Genomic DNA, 14,932 nt, shown 5'->3' on the forward strand with positions numbered 1-14,932 from the left:
CAGTTGCGAGATTAAGCAGCAACGTTCTTGGCAGGACAATCGATGGTCCAGTTCCGCAAAGTGTGGCAGTTTCAAGTTTGTTCCAAGGAGTTTGCCCAAGATTGATGGCATGCAGGATTGATCGCGCTCTGGCTGTTCCGAATCATGGCGTGGCCATTGTAAAAACGAAGCCGCAGCTTGAATTCGGTGGTCGATGAATCACTCCAATGTTCGGAGAAAGAATTGCGTGGGGATTTGTCAGGATCGCCAGCCATCTGAAGAGAGCACCCCTCTGAGCCGGCTGAAGGGTATAGCAGCTTGAAGCATTAATAAATATTTTCGATTTTACTATGATCATGATTATGACTATAAGTATCTTAGAGGGCGCCAACTGCAGTGGGAAATTTTGTGCGAATTCAATTTTAGCTCATTGGCGTAGCTCATGATGTAAATATGAATTGAACACCGTTAAGACAAAGCTCACCAGCCCCACCAACCGATATCGGGACAGCTCACCATCCCAGCCCACTCTCAATGAGAGACCAGCTCACCCCCTCGTCCCCAGCCGGTGAGACGGCTCTCACCTGCGCCGCAGTCGTCGCGGCCGCCGCATCACCAGCAGCCGGGGCAGCAGCTGGATGAAGAGCCGCCGCACCCAGGGCGCCATCCGGTGCGTCTGCGGCGACCTCCAGTGCACGTTCAGCACCAGCACCGTCACCATGATGCTGCCGGGTCACCAGTTCACGGGGTCAGGCTGTGGCGGGGTCTCGGCCAGCCGTCAGTGTCGGACCGCTGGCGGGGTCTCGGCCAGCAGTCAGTGTCGGACCGCTGGCGGGGTCTCGGCCAGCCGGCAGTGTCGGACCGCCGCAGAGACCGCGCACTGCCGGCGTCAGAATGCTGCAGGGACCGCCCGTCGCCAGCGTCAGGCTGGCGCGGGAAATACCGATCACCAGCGACTGACTTAGCCGGAAATTACACTGATCATCAGGATCAGACTGTGGCGGGCAGGGGTGTTACTTTCTCGAGTCGTTTTAAGGTTGACGTCACATTCATCTCCGAAACCTGACTTTTTTTCGTCCGATGTCGGCTACTTGAATTTGCCGGCTTGATGTAAAAATCTATAAAAAACTTGACAATTTCATTTCCTAGAATCATAATTGTTTTCCCTTTGGAGGGATGACTTCCTATTTCAAATTATTGAGAGCTGCCCTTTTGCGAAAAGTTTAGAATGGAGTGCAATTCTCAGCGAAGTGTCTTCGTAAACCATAGTTCGCCTCACACTGACGACTCCCGCTACCGCTGACCATGTGACTGAACCACCACAGGCAAAGTGTCTTAGTAAACCATAGTTCGCCTCACACTGACGACTCCCGCTACCGCTGACCATGTGACTGAACCACCACAGGCAAAGTGTCTTAGTAAACCATAGTTCGCCTCACACTGACGACTCCGGCTACCGCTGACCACGTGACTGAACCACCACAGGCAAAGTGTCTTAGTAAACCATAGTTCGCCTCACACTGACGACTCCCGCTACCGCTGACCACGTGACTGAACCACCACAGGCAAAGTGTCTCAGTAAACCATAGTCCGCCTCACCCTGACGACTCCCGCTACCGCTGACCACGTGACTGAACCACCACAGGCAAAGTGTCTTAGTAAACCATAGTTCGCCTCACACTGACGACTCCCGCTACCGCTGACCATGTGACTGAACCACCACAGGCATGACTGTGGGAAATACACTTGCCACTGTTCGATAAAAAATGCGTAGTTCGATCAGGGCCATCGTGTTCTTTTAAAAACTGCCACATATTGCAGTCAAATGTTCTTTATTCCAATCCAGGCGCTGTCATCGAAACGCTTGTCAAACATTTGCGGACCGGTTTACCACATGAAAGAGGTAGCATAACAAAAACATCAGGTACCTTCAGGATACAATTTGGTACAAAATATACATATTGCTAAAAGTGATGTGTCTAGGTACCTACAACCTAGTGCACCAATGTATAAGATAATTGTTCTGCATTCACTTGGCCCAGTATTCCCTCTTTCTTCACATGCATTGAGGGGCTCAAAGGGTCATTGAGGGGGGGGGGGGGCTCAAGTCAGCGATGGGGACTCAGGCCCGCTTGGAAGTAAATACAGTGAGGCCCCTCTTAGCGGGGACCACTGATTGCAAGCATCAGACCGCGGTGGAATCGCCAATCCCTAGCGTCAAACTGTCACCAAAACTGCTAAACGCAGGCGCTAGATGGTAGCGGGAACCACAGACCAATGAACATAAACCTGCCGCAGACACTATGTAATAATCATCAGGGTTAGTCTGTCGCGAAAGCCGGTAATCTCTAGCGTGAGACTGTTGCGGGAGATGGGAATCACCAGTCTTAGAATACTGCGAGAAGTACCTCTCCCTGGCTTCAGATGGCCACAGGGACCACCAGCCACCAGCGGCAGACTGCCGAGGAATTACACCCGCAGCGATGGTAGCCTACATCTCGTAAACCGCCCGTCGCGTGAGCTTCCAGCTATGTCGCGTCGCCGCTGAGCCCGGCGGCAGGGCCGGCGGCGCGCGCTGACCCGGCCGCCGCCGTCGCCGACGCTGTCCGACCGCGGCGGCTGCTCGCCTCGTTCGGCGCTGATCTACTGCACCATCCCGGCAGAGCCGATGGCTTTCGGCGAGCCCCCTGGCCCTCGGTAGCGCGCTCGGGGCGCCCCGTCGCCGGTTACGGCGTGGCAGCCGGGGCCGGCTGTCGCGGGACCGAACTCATGACCTGATCGACTCTCCGCGAACAGCGCCATGGCTCCGGGGCTAAGCTTGCGCTCACGTGCGAACGGGGTCGTAAAGCAGCCGACGCGACGCCGGGGCATGCTGCTTGAGGTAGGCGAGACTCAATGTCGCGGTCAGAAAATCCCGACCGCTGCATTACGGTACAACACATGGCGTCATAACGTTATTTAAATACTGCCGTTCCATAAGCCATGCGACGACCTAGGTTACGAATAAGATGATGGTCAAGTCGTTCATATCTGGTGTTTGCGAGCACAATTTCCAGATTTAACGGCCGCCAATTGGCTCTCAATCAATATTGTGCAAGGTGCGATGACGTAATTAAGCAATGACGTATCGAACAGGATATTTACTAAGCAGAGAAATTGTGGTGTCTAAAGCAGCCTTTTCTATTCAAAAGTACACAAATAGTCGTAAGTGAGCATGTTTTACCATATATGATGTTTGCTTCCGTATCCGCATAGGTGAAACATTAAAACATTTCCTTTAAGCTTTAACACGTCGGGTGTCGTCGGATAAGTGCAATCGTGTAGACGTTAAAGGAAATGCTCGATATTTCAAGATATTGGCGCAAGCATCAGATAGAATGAAAAAAACTCTGACGTAAGCATTGATTGGATTTTTGGCGTAAAAGAATGCCCTAGACAAAGTTATTTCGCTATATAATAAGTATGCCGACGTGACGGCTGGGCATGATGCTTGCGGTAGGCGAGACTGAACGTCGCAGTCAGAAAATCCTGTTAATTGCATTACGGTTTAACACATTTGGCACTAGCACCCCGCGTTTTAATTGTTGAAAGAGCAAGCTAGCCCGTTTCATTCAAACTTTCTTTTGTGCTATTGTCATGGCAAAGCCATCCGACGTGCCACAGATACACTACTATCATACACTTTTTAAATGAAGTGCTTCACATTTATAGAGGGGTTTGAATTGAAGTACCCATCTTGATGACCATTCTGTGCAGTTCACAGCCCCGCCCTTCTTAACATCAGAACCTCTCTAATTTCTGAGCTACACATCCCCGAAGACGGGAAGACTACTTCGGGGAGTGTTTCAGGGTCACCTTGACATTCATGACGTCATGTTAACGTTATTTATATCCTGGCGTTCCATAAGCCATGCGACGGTCTAGGTTACGAATGATATGATGGTCGAGTCGTTCATATCTGGTTTTCGTGAGCACGATTTCCAGATTAAACGGCCATCAATTGGCTCTCAATCAATGTTGTGCAAGGCACGATGACGTAATCAAATAATGACGTATTTATGAACATGTTTACTAAACAGAGAAATTATATTGTCTAGAACAGTCTTTGCAACTTAAAAGTACACCAATAACCATAAGCGATCTTAATTCATCATATCTGATGCTCGCCTCCGTACCTGCATATGTGAAACATCTCCTTCAAGCTTACATATTGGGTCTTGTTTTCGGATAAGTGTAATCATGTAAACATTAAAGAAATGCTCCATATTTCAAGATATTGACGCAAGCATCAGACATAATAAATAACTCATCCGTAAGCATTGATTTGATTTTTAGCGTAAAAGAATACCCAACACAAGACAATTTCACTATAAAGTAAACACGTTCCTCAAGACGTCATCGTCGATTACTTGATGGAACGTCTGTACGACGTCAAAACCGCTGCCAGACTGGCCGTGTTAGAATTGCCTCTGCAGTGGACGGGTTCACTCACATGTAGCATTTCAACTTGCCGAGAGGGGGGGGGGGGGGGAGGGGGCGATGTTTGCTGTAGTGTGTTCGCTGGACCGAATATCGTAATGTGCTCGTGTTTTTACCCTTCCTTGTGGTCTTCTTGAATATCTGTCCGTGATGTTATCTTTGTACCTGCATTTACATGCTAGGTTATGACACTGATGTTAGGCTATTCGATTCCCAGTCTTATTTCTGTCTGGCGTTCGATAATGTCACAAAACGTACTGACGTACGCCCTCAAGAACACGAATAATTTGATGACCATATGCTTATTGGCTTTGAGCGCTACATGGCCATGGAGGTGGCGATATTTGCATGACTTTTCTATAGCGCGATGCATGTCTGGGTGACCTTTAAATAGTCTGCACGAAACACTAAGAACAAATTCGTGGGCGTCAAACTCAGAAACTGAAGGCTGATGATGTTCAAAATGGCTATCTCAGTTCAAAACCGTACACAGATGCGGAACACGTCCTTGAACGCGCCCACAAACCTCACGGCCTCCCTCAAATGTCGAGGCGACTACTGATCTCGCAACCGCTTACCCTTTCCCTCCCCTCCCCTGATGCCATTTTGTCCAGATGGCAGTCTATTAGAGCGTACCATACCTTATCGACACGAGAATCATGGCGAAGATGAGGTATTTGCCGAGCAGCGGCACGACCAGGGACGTCGGGGGAATGATCTCCACCACCAGCAGGAAGAACACGTGCAGGCTGATGAGGATCGAGATGGACAGTGTCACCTGTGGAAGGTGACGGCCTGTGATGACTTCATCTGTGCGCTCGAGGCCGCCTGTGGACGCGGCGCGGGAGCGTGACGTCGGCGCCGGTCGGGGAACGGGTCGCTTGTTTGTGAAACTGACAGAGCTCTGCTGAGTCGGCCGGCCCGGCAGTAACACAATTTGTACCTGATTTATGAGTCTCAGCCAGTGGGAGCTGGGGTCGGCCGTATTGAAATGCAGTTCTGCTTCCAGTGCTCCCAAGCTGAAGCACGTCGGTCACAAAGGCAATGTGATCGAGAGCATTCGTCTCCGTGCCGTGATGTTAATAAGCAGTACAGATATGATGGTACCACGTGCAAGAAAACGAATTATTATCAGTTTAGCAGCCCTCAGCTGGCAGCGAAAGGTATCCAACTATTGTAATCAACTTCGCCAACCTTCTCTCCGCTGTCCGAAGGCAGGTAGAACGTCAGCACGGTCAGAAACGAGATGCCCATGCAGGGGATGATGAGGTTGACGGTGTAGAACAGCGTCTTCCTCCGCATGGTGATGTTGAACGTGATGTCCAGGTAGGGCTCGTCACAGCACGTGTAGAACTTCTCGTGCCTGCAATGCATCAGTGCGCTACAGCATCACTTTAACACTCACCAGCACCGAGCGCCACAAAATGCGCCGACTGCAGTCTGTGCGTGCCCGGTGCCCGCGGGCCGGCGGCGCCCGCGGTCGTCCTAAGGGGCCGGCCCGGCACGGCCGGCCCGACCTTGCGTCGAGACGGCCGCTCGTCGGCACGCGGCCGCTCTCCGGCAGGCGGCAGCGATCCGTCAGAAAGCGGCCCACTTCTGCCGGGGCCAGACGATCAATGGTGACGCTACAGCGGGCGGCGACAGCCCGGCTGCCGGCCCGCCCCGCTCCCGTCATATCTCAGGCGGAGGGCCGACCTGATGGTGCGCCGAGACGGCGGCGGCGACTGGAGCGCCGGCGGCCGCGCGGCCACCCTCAGGCGACGTCATCAGGGGCGGCGTCATCCGTCCCGCGACGGCGGCGGCGACTGGAGCGCCGGCGGCCGCGCGGCCGCCCTCAGGCGACGTCATCAGGGGCGGCGTCATCCGTCCCGGCGTCGTTAGGCCGTCGTCCTTCCACAGATTGTGGGACGCCGCGCCATCAGACACCGCGTCATCGGGCGCCGTGTCATCAGGTCCAGCGTTATCGGGTTTGGCGTCATCAAGTTCCGCTGATCAGAGGAACATCAATGGGTCACCGTCATCAGTCTACGTGTCTAGCACCATCAGGTTTAGCGTCATCAAACTCCTCGACTGATTTAGAGTAGCATCAAGAGGTGCACCATCAGTCTTGATGTCGTCAGGCCCGATGTCACCGAATCTAACATCATGAGCCTGGGGCCATCAGACCCAGTACCATTATTTGCAGTGTCAACTGATACGTCACCCTCACACACAAGGACTGTCGGGTCACTCAAGGAAACCCTCCTCTGAACAATTCTAGGCTGGACAGGCGGTAAGTAGGCATACGGGCAGAGAAAACTGCCGAATGTCCTGATTCACCAGCCTCGCAGCAGAGCTGTACACAAACATCCCCCGGAATGACCACCTGATACTGTTTACCAGACTACCGATCCAAAGAGGCCATTAACATGATGAGTGTAACTGGTTCTATGTAAGGCTAGTAAATAAAATGCCTACAAATATGGAAAATGTAAAGGTTGAAAGCTTCATGTTTACCGATGACTCAGGAGTACTTACCGAACGGCTGGTACATCAAGGATATCCCATTCAACGGACATGTAGAACTCTGAGAGATCGACACCCTGCTCCACCAGATCTGATCCTTCCACTTCGTCAAAGTGGCGCAGATCGACCTGAAAGAAGTGTGAGGCGTGAAATGGCTTCGTTTTGAAGCCGCAAAGATTAGCACGAGGCATAATATAATAATGAACGTGTGTTGTCCGATCGATTTGCATGGTGCTCATCTCCCGACCGCCCCCTGTAACCTGACAATGGCAAGAGGATGACAAGAGGCAAGAGAGGAAGAAGCAAGAGAGGAAGAGGCAAGAAAGGAAGAAGCAAGAGAGAGGAAGATATCAAGAAGGCTGCATCTTGCCAAGAGGATGGCAAAATGGAAGTCACATGGTGACTTGAGTCACCTGCAATGCAGCCATAGGAGCTGCATCAGCAGGGAAAAAACAATGCAGGCCGGCCACAATCGTGGCTTCCTGTACGGCCTCCAAGCATATTGTTGAAACATCACCGAGGCAAGCTCCAGTAGTAGTAGCGGTAGCCAAGCAGTAGTAGCCAGGTAGTAGTAGCCAAGTCTTCACCTGGAAGCCATCGTACGTCCAGCTGCCGAACTTCATGACGCACGTCTGCTCGTCGAAGGGGAAGTACTCGACGTCGATCTCGCAGGAGGACTTGTAGATGGCCGGCGGCTCCCACTCCACCAGACCGTTGTAGTGCAGCTTGGCCTTCGTCGCCAACGTAACCTCGAAGTTGCCGTCGGCACTGCGAGGATCAGGCGCGGTCAGGCGCGGCCGTGACTGGCGGAACGCGGTCCCCCAAAGGCGTGATAGTTAAGGCCTGTCTGTTTGGGTAGACTTCTGACCTCAAAGCCGCCCGCTACAAACGACAGACATCGCCTCGCAAAAGTGCGCATGTCGAAGCTCACCAATGCCGCTCAGTGGTCATTAAAGGGCCTGTTCCATATGCGAAAATATCGAGGCAGGCGCCAGGCATGATGGGCTAAGGTTACTTGTAACTGCTGGTATACTATTAACTGCAAAGGATGTTTTAAATAAGAGAATTCGACTGTTTAGTAAATTTGGTCCACATTGCATCATCGTGTGACGCGTCACGAAATATTCTTGTGACATAAGGCATGACTCACTTGTAGTTTCAAACGCACCGTAAAGTGGGGTTATTGATTTATGCGAGTGAATTCATCTAACGAGCGTTTGTGCGTGTGTTTTGGCATTCCCTCCAGGTGTTCTCATATATTCTTCCGTAATATATATTTCTTGCTTATTTCTGATCTGTGGTGGCATCTTCCTTCCTGGCATATACATTTTCGGTTACGGCGCTTTTCCTAAGTTATTCTATTCGCAGCCTCGTGCCCGTCTTATCTACTAGTTCCTCAAATGTCCGTGTTATTCATGGCGAAATGTCGTTCGTGATCGAGACATCTAATGAACGGCGCAATTTGATTACTAGCCAACTGCCTTCTGTGGTTGAGACATTGGGTGCTGCATCACCGCAAACACGAATGATAAAGAGCCGATACTTGTCTTGATCATTTGCGCAACCCAGCGGATGAGGTGGGATGCTCGTGTGGCGTTTTTACGACGCCAAAAGTGTCTGGGTGACTTTCCCAAAAAGGCGACGTGCCATAGGCTGCACAACCTCACCTGCATCAAGTTCAGAAACATGTGAGCTGCACCGAATAGTCATGAAAATGACCACCTCAGTGCAAACCCCACACAGTTGTGGGGCAGCCTCTTCAACGATGTCATCTCATACACCTTGGCGACCGCAGCAGGACATCAGCCGATGTGCAAATGAGAACGAACGGTAGAGCAATCATCCGACTGACTTGTTGTAGAGCACGATGTCGGGTCTCCAGATGTAGTCGGAGGGCACGTGCAGCATCTCCACGCCGCCGTACTTCTCCGGTCCCCAGGTGAGCTTGTAATCGTACCACGCCTGCCGCCGGGGCGCCGGCACGCCACGTGTCACACGTGTCACGCGGACCACTCGCGGGTCGGTCAGAACGCAGACCCAGCTATACGGTACACACATGCATACTGCATGGTAGGCGTGACAGCAATTTGGCCTAATATGAAGCTTTGTGCACACGCCATGGGCAATGTTATTCATGACTGGGCTGGACCCGGGATATGGAAACATGCGATGACCGTGTCCAATCGTCTGCTACCATGTTATTGGTAATTTGACTATGTGATAGTGGACCATATTATATATATATAGTGCTCCGCGGCGTTGTTGGCAGTTAAGCACTTATTAATATATGTATTGATATACGTTATACACGAATATTGATGCATGGTTATTGGTTTGGCAACTACAAACGTCATTATCATTCATAAATGGTTTGTGCCCGGATATGGAAACACATGATGATCGTGTCCCGTCGTACCCCACCACGTTATTGACGAGCCAGGTTTCCCATTCACGATGCGCAAATATGAATAGATACCAGCCCAAGTTTATCACCGCTATCGCTGACCGTTTGCTTTGGACGCAAGTCAGCGCTTGTGTGAGGAAGGCAGTCCGAAAACGTCGGTTATCTCACCCGTCAACAAAGCTCATTTCGAGTGTGCATGGCACATGTACCAATACGTTGTACACTGTGCATCGCTAAATATCAAGAGCTGTAATGACAATGCGGTGATGGTTTTATTTCTTCTCCAATCACTGCGCTCAAAAGATTACCACAAGAATTGCTTAGCGACGCTTACAACTTTACAATATACAATACGTCATGTATAATGCATTGTTTAGCAATGCAGGAAGTAGATCACTTACATGTTTCACCCAGAGATTGGTTGTCATAATCTGGCTCTTCAAATTCTGGAATAAAAGTAAAACATAGAGGCATGTTAGTTTGTCGCGCTGGCAGTCGTATGACCAATCATGTTCACTGTTGATAAAGACGTGGCTTGGAACTCTCGAGACAACGTGGTCTTCCGCACCACGCTCACACAAGTCGCAAGTAGCTTGTAAGCAGCATAGCCTGGAATCATTAGGGCCATGTGGTCTTCCACAGCACGCTGACACAAATCGCAGGTTTGTTTTTTCGGTGGACTGCGAACTAAGCTGGCGCAAGCGACCGCGTGAGCGCATTCGCTTTGTCTTTCCGCGGGACAGGACAACACTTCGTGCCTCCCCGGCGGCCGGTCATCAAGCAGAGAGCTTCTGGATGGAGGAAAGATGCTGGCACGGCTGGCTGAGCTGGGCCGTGACAGAGTGGATGGAGACCGGACATTGGGGGGCCGACAAAGACGGAGAGGTCGAGCCAGGAGGGTGCACCGTCTCTCCCCAGCCCACCGGCACTAGGTCCTGGGTGGGGAGCGGGCGTGGTGCCGCGCTCAGTCTCACACCAGGTCACGGCTGGTGGGGAGGGGGGAGGGGATCGGTCGACCTTACGTGCAGTATAGTCGCTGTCGGGTGATGCACTTTGTGCGGAATGATGATTGATGAGGCTGGCGACATGCATGCTGGGAGCGCCCAAATAAGAACGACCAGTTTGCGGCACTGTTTTTACTTTCAGATGGATCATTATTATTCGCCATGAAGCCAATGCAAAGCTACTGCTGCCACCGCAAACACATTGCAGGAAGTCAATTTTGTATTAAACTGATACCAATATACTTTATGGCTTTGCCTCCGTTCTTTCGCACTATTACGCTAACTAGTCTTTCCGCAGGGCTTGATACGAGCTCAACTGCTTGCAAAACTTGCCATCACAGCCTTGTCCTCCGTTCTTACGTGAATAAGAACGCGACATACCTACCTCCAGAGAAACTCGCCAATTGCTGCAAAATCAATGGACATTAGACCAGTTCTGCAAAAACGTGCCTCTGGCGGAATCGATAGACGGCGTTTCCGGCGGGCCCCACAACAGACCATAATGCGTGGAGAAAGGCTGCGGTGAGGCGGTAGGGCGCCGCTCGGCTGACCAGGCCGGCCCATTCAGCCCTGTTCCCCATCTGCCGCCGGGCCGCGGCCAGCCGTCTCTCACGCTCGGCTGAGCCGCACACGGATCCTCCATATTCACCGGACCCTCCCCGGGGGTGGCGAGCGCGATTCCCCTCCCCGGGGGCGGCGGCCGGCCGGGAGGTGCCGCGTCCCGGGCGGGCGGGACCGGCGGCCAGACGGATTGGCACCGGCATCGCACCGGCACCAGCTTAGGGGCGTGGGTGGCGGCCTCCAAGCATGTTTGACTGGTACTTGCACTAGTACTGATTTTGAGTGCACTGGTACAGGCTAGCGTTTCTGGTGCCGGTAGTCTCAGCATCTCCGATCCGGGTACCCCTTCAGTGCTACCAGCACGAATTCGACACCGGTTACCGGCGCCTGGGCAGCAAAAGCATCCATCTCCCGTGGGGTTCTCACCACGGCAGGTCCGAAGGCGGGAGTGACTGCCCGATCCACCAGTCAGCTAGATAACTTAGATCAACATGAGAGACGCGCGACGGATGCCACGGATAAGCTCATGGCGGTGAGAAACGAAGTGACGTGAGGTGATGTGAGGAGGACGAAGGTAAGGTCGAGCGAGTGAGGAGTTAACTGACCGGTGACGAGTGAACCCAATGCCAGGCATACGGCCGGACCACGAGACCGAGCCCTGCAGTCCTCGTTTTTAAACGGAGTGTTCCACTTTTGGAGCATATGTTAAAAATACACTCTGATGAAACCTTACGTCCATTTGCGTGTAATAATAGCGCTGGTTAGAGCCACGGCATGACTAAAAACGCTTCTTCACGACACCACACCCTTTTCTTTCGTAGTAGCCCCAGAGCACAACCCGCGTCCGCGACAACTGTTGTAAGTGCGACTGCCGTCGTCATGACGACGGGAAAATCTGCTGAAAGCCGTTGTCAGCTGTAACAGACTAGAGGTACTACTTTTGAGTTGTTTCAGACTGCACATTACGGGTCAGCGGGCTTAAAAGTGACGCCTCTTCTCATGTGAATGACGTCAATAAAAGTTAACGTTTGCGATTGCCACAAGGGGCGACAAAGGCTAGTCAAAGAGAGACACACTGGTTGAAGTTCGAACCAGTGTTAAAAGTGGCATAAAAGTGGCGCCTCTTCTGGTATGAATGACGCTCATAAGAATGAACGTCCGTGATTGGCGCAGCGGGCGACGAAGGCCGGCTGCCGAGAAACGCATTGGTTGAAGTTCGAACCAGTGCGGGCCAACGTGTGCTTTGGAAAGTCGCTGGGCACAACGCAGTGGGGGATAAATCAAACCCCTAGTGTACCGTTTTGTTTAATTCACGGGGTAATAGCCTCATGTTTGCGTATATTTTTCCTTGAAGGATGTTTGAAGCTTTCGTTGCATGCGTACGCAAGCATTTTGACAAATAAGGGCAATGCAAACAATGCAAAGCCTACACTTGGGAGGAGGCAAAGCAAATTCAATGTATTACTTCCATAGTGGTGAGCAGGGAGTCCAATGACACTTTGCTTGCAGGAGAGCCTATTTAAAATGCAAATTCTGACCTATTCAGAAGGTTCTCGAGAAAACTGTCATTGCGAATAAAATCAAACCGTTTGATCTAACAATAAGCGGAATGTACAAACAAAGGTTGCCACTCCCTTTAAGGAAACGCGACACATGTAGTCGAGCACCCTTTTATGAAGCTCCAGCAACTACAGAGGATATGTTAGCGCACATCGGTCATAGCTCTGTCGGGATTCGAACCCAAAACGGATTTCGTGGTCAAAGCGGAGTTTCGGGGCCAACGTGAGGCGAAAATGGGTTCCGTTCCGAATTTGGCCCACATTACTCTCAACGTTTGGTGAGCTAGAGCCCCTTCCCCAACTGAAAAGAAAACTTCACCCCTGAACCCCGTGATGATACTAGATAACCCTCACCTCGGTTCGCTTTTCCTCGTCCCATGCCGCGCAAGGTGTCTTACTAGTACTTGTTTCATTCAACCCCGATTCCCCCTCGCTAGCACTGATCTCACGCCTACTTTCAGGAAAAAATTGGAGCACTTAGAATAGCAAACCATTGCAAGCAGATTAGTGAAATGAATCATAAAGTTCCGTTCATACTTCAAATGGATGTTCCAAACGCTTCTCCATGTGCTGCCCAAGTCCTTATTGGACAGACACACATTTTGGTGTCTTTTCAGACACGCAGGTCATGGGTATGGGAACGGGAGGGGCCTAAGGTCCCCTCCCCTCAGTTTTCAGGGTGGATGGGCCAGCAATCTAAACTCCCCACATTTTCAGAATTGATTTATGTTTAGCTCACCCTCTGCTACCTAAAACACGCATGCCAATCTACCTACTCCACGGCCCATCTCCCTCAGTACAGATTGGATAGCATCGCTTTACATTGTAAATGACAGCAAAATTTGCTACCCTGTACAGGAAGCGGATGGAAATGTTTTGGGACCAACTTCACCACACTAGCTCCTAAAGTTACGTTTTGCCCGTTTATAGTATTGATTCTTCTACCTGTCCACTTACTGTATCTTCAGCATGGATTCATGATGTTCGAGATGAACACGTTGTAGGAGTTTGGCGTAGTCCGGCATTTAAAAAAAATGCTAGGTCTCTCATATAATGCCGGTGTGTCATGCAGGCATGATAAAATACCACTATTGCGCTACCTGGTTGAGGACTGGGGCTTTATTTGAAATGCCCACGAGGTCACAGGCGTTTTCCGTATGCACCATTATTACGCCTTTTGCCTGACAGGTATATAGGCGTTGAATGCGGTCCAACATGACAAACAAAAGCTAAGCATTCCACCTAATGCCTGGATTTTACGATCAGCATCACACACCAACATCATTTTTAGGTATATGATGACGTTCCAGATGAACATTGCACGTTCCAGGCCAAGCCTGACAAAACTGAATATAGATTACGCAGTCTGGCTATTTTATGCCTGATGTCCGGTGGAATGTATCGCACTTTCGCCTCACAGGACAGAATTGACTGCACCAACTCTTCATTTGTCAGTCATGTGGTTCTCCGCCATTTTAAGCCTACGAATCAGCCAGAGTAAGTCTTTAGGAGAGTGCCAGCGCGTCTTACGACAGACCGGCAGCCGCCGTAGCCAACGACGGCGATCAGAAAGTCAAGAGTGTACGGGAGGTATTTCGTAAAAAGTTATCGTTTCAGTGGCGCACGTCTTCATTAGATGGGCATTTGGACGGGGGTAGAACAGTGCAGCATCATGAGCTGCAAGTGTCACTTGGCGCGCGCAATGAGCTCGTATGAACCCCGTGTGAACAAGTAGAATGGGACAAATGGCGAAGAATGTCGGTCACACAATACCAGCGTTTTTGGAGAAGATTGTCGCTCTTTCATAATTAGCTCTGAGTAATGTTTTTGTTTGGGCATGACACTGATATGAGCGTTTTTTAAACATGATCCTTTCTTTTTATGTTCATATTTTGCTGTATTTGTACTGCCTTCTTCCTCCGTTCCCTTCATAAATGCACCATGTGTTAGTGTTACACTTCGTCCTGATGCCAAAAAGCCGACCTCATTTATCTGAGAGATTCGTTAAGAATTGTGCAATCCAGTAGATAATAGCTCTTTTGCTGGGGTTATTTCTGACAAGAGATTGACTTCAAAACATTTAACTAATTCATGAAAAACACGCACAACACATGCAGTGCGTTAATGCGTATACCTATGCATGTGAACCCATATATATTTGTATATATACATGCATACATACGTACATACATCCGTATATGCATATGTACATATATATATATATATATATATATATATATATATATATATATATATATATACGCTATACGCAATTTATCTACTCGTTCACATTAGTGTGGTCAATAAAGAATGCATCGTTATTCAAATAATCATTTAGTATCCATGTATTTGTATTGGGCCCTGGCCATATTCTTATCATGTGCTAATGAGTATTTACAGGAGCTAGAAGCTTTATCATAAACGCACAGAAGAGCAACTGG

The 14,932-nt window shown here is 50.4% G+C and overlaps 1 protein-coding gene across 1 annotated transcript in view; it reads right to left on the bottom strand.

Moving 5' to 3' along the window:
- Positions 1 to 14,932, bottom strand: part of LOC119112842 (acetylcholine receptor subunit alpha-like) — a 29,092-nt gene that overhangs the window by 3,040 nt on the left and 11,120 nt on the right. The window contains exons 2-8 of the mRNA XM_037237129.1: positions 9,769 to 9,813; positions 8,816 to 8,925; positions 7,551 to 7,731; positions 6,976 to 7,091; positions 5,653 to 5,821; positions 5,100 to 5,236; positions 564 to 704 (exon numbers count right to left, since the gene is read on the bottom strand). Coding sequence (XP_037093024.1) covers positions 564 to 704; positions 5,100 to 5,236; positions 5,653 to 5,821; positions 6,976 to 7,091; positions 7,551 to 7,731; positions 8,816 to 8,925; positions 9,769 to 9,813 — 899 coding nt within the window. The remainder of the gene's footprint in view (positions 1 to 563; positions 705 to 5,099; positions 5,237 to 5,652; positions 5,822 to 6,975; positions 7,092 to 7,550; positions 7,732 to 8,815; positions 8,926 to 9,768; positions 9,814 to 14,932) is intronic.

Source organism: Pollicipes pollicipes, unplaced genomic scaffold (assembly GCF_011947565.3).
Source record: "Pollicipes pollicipes isolate AB1234 unplaced genomic scaffold, Ppol_2.1 Scaffold_7261;HRSCAF=8764_pilon_pilon_pilon, whole genome shotgun sequence".
NCBI classification, from domain to species: Eukaryota; Metazoa; Arthropoda; class Thecostraca; order Pollicipedomorpha; family Pollicipedidae; genus Pollicipes; species Pollicipes pollicipes.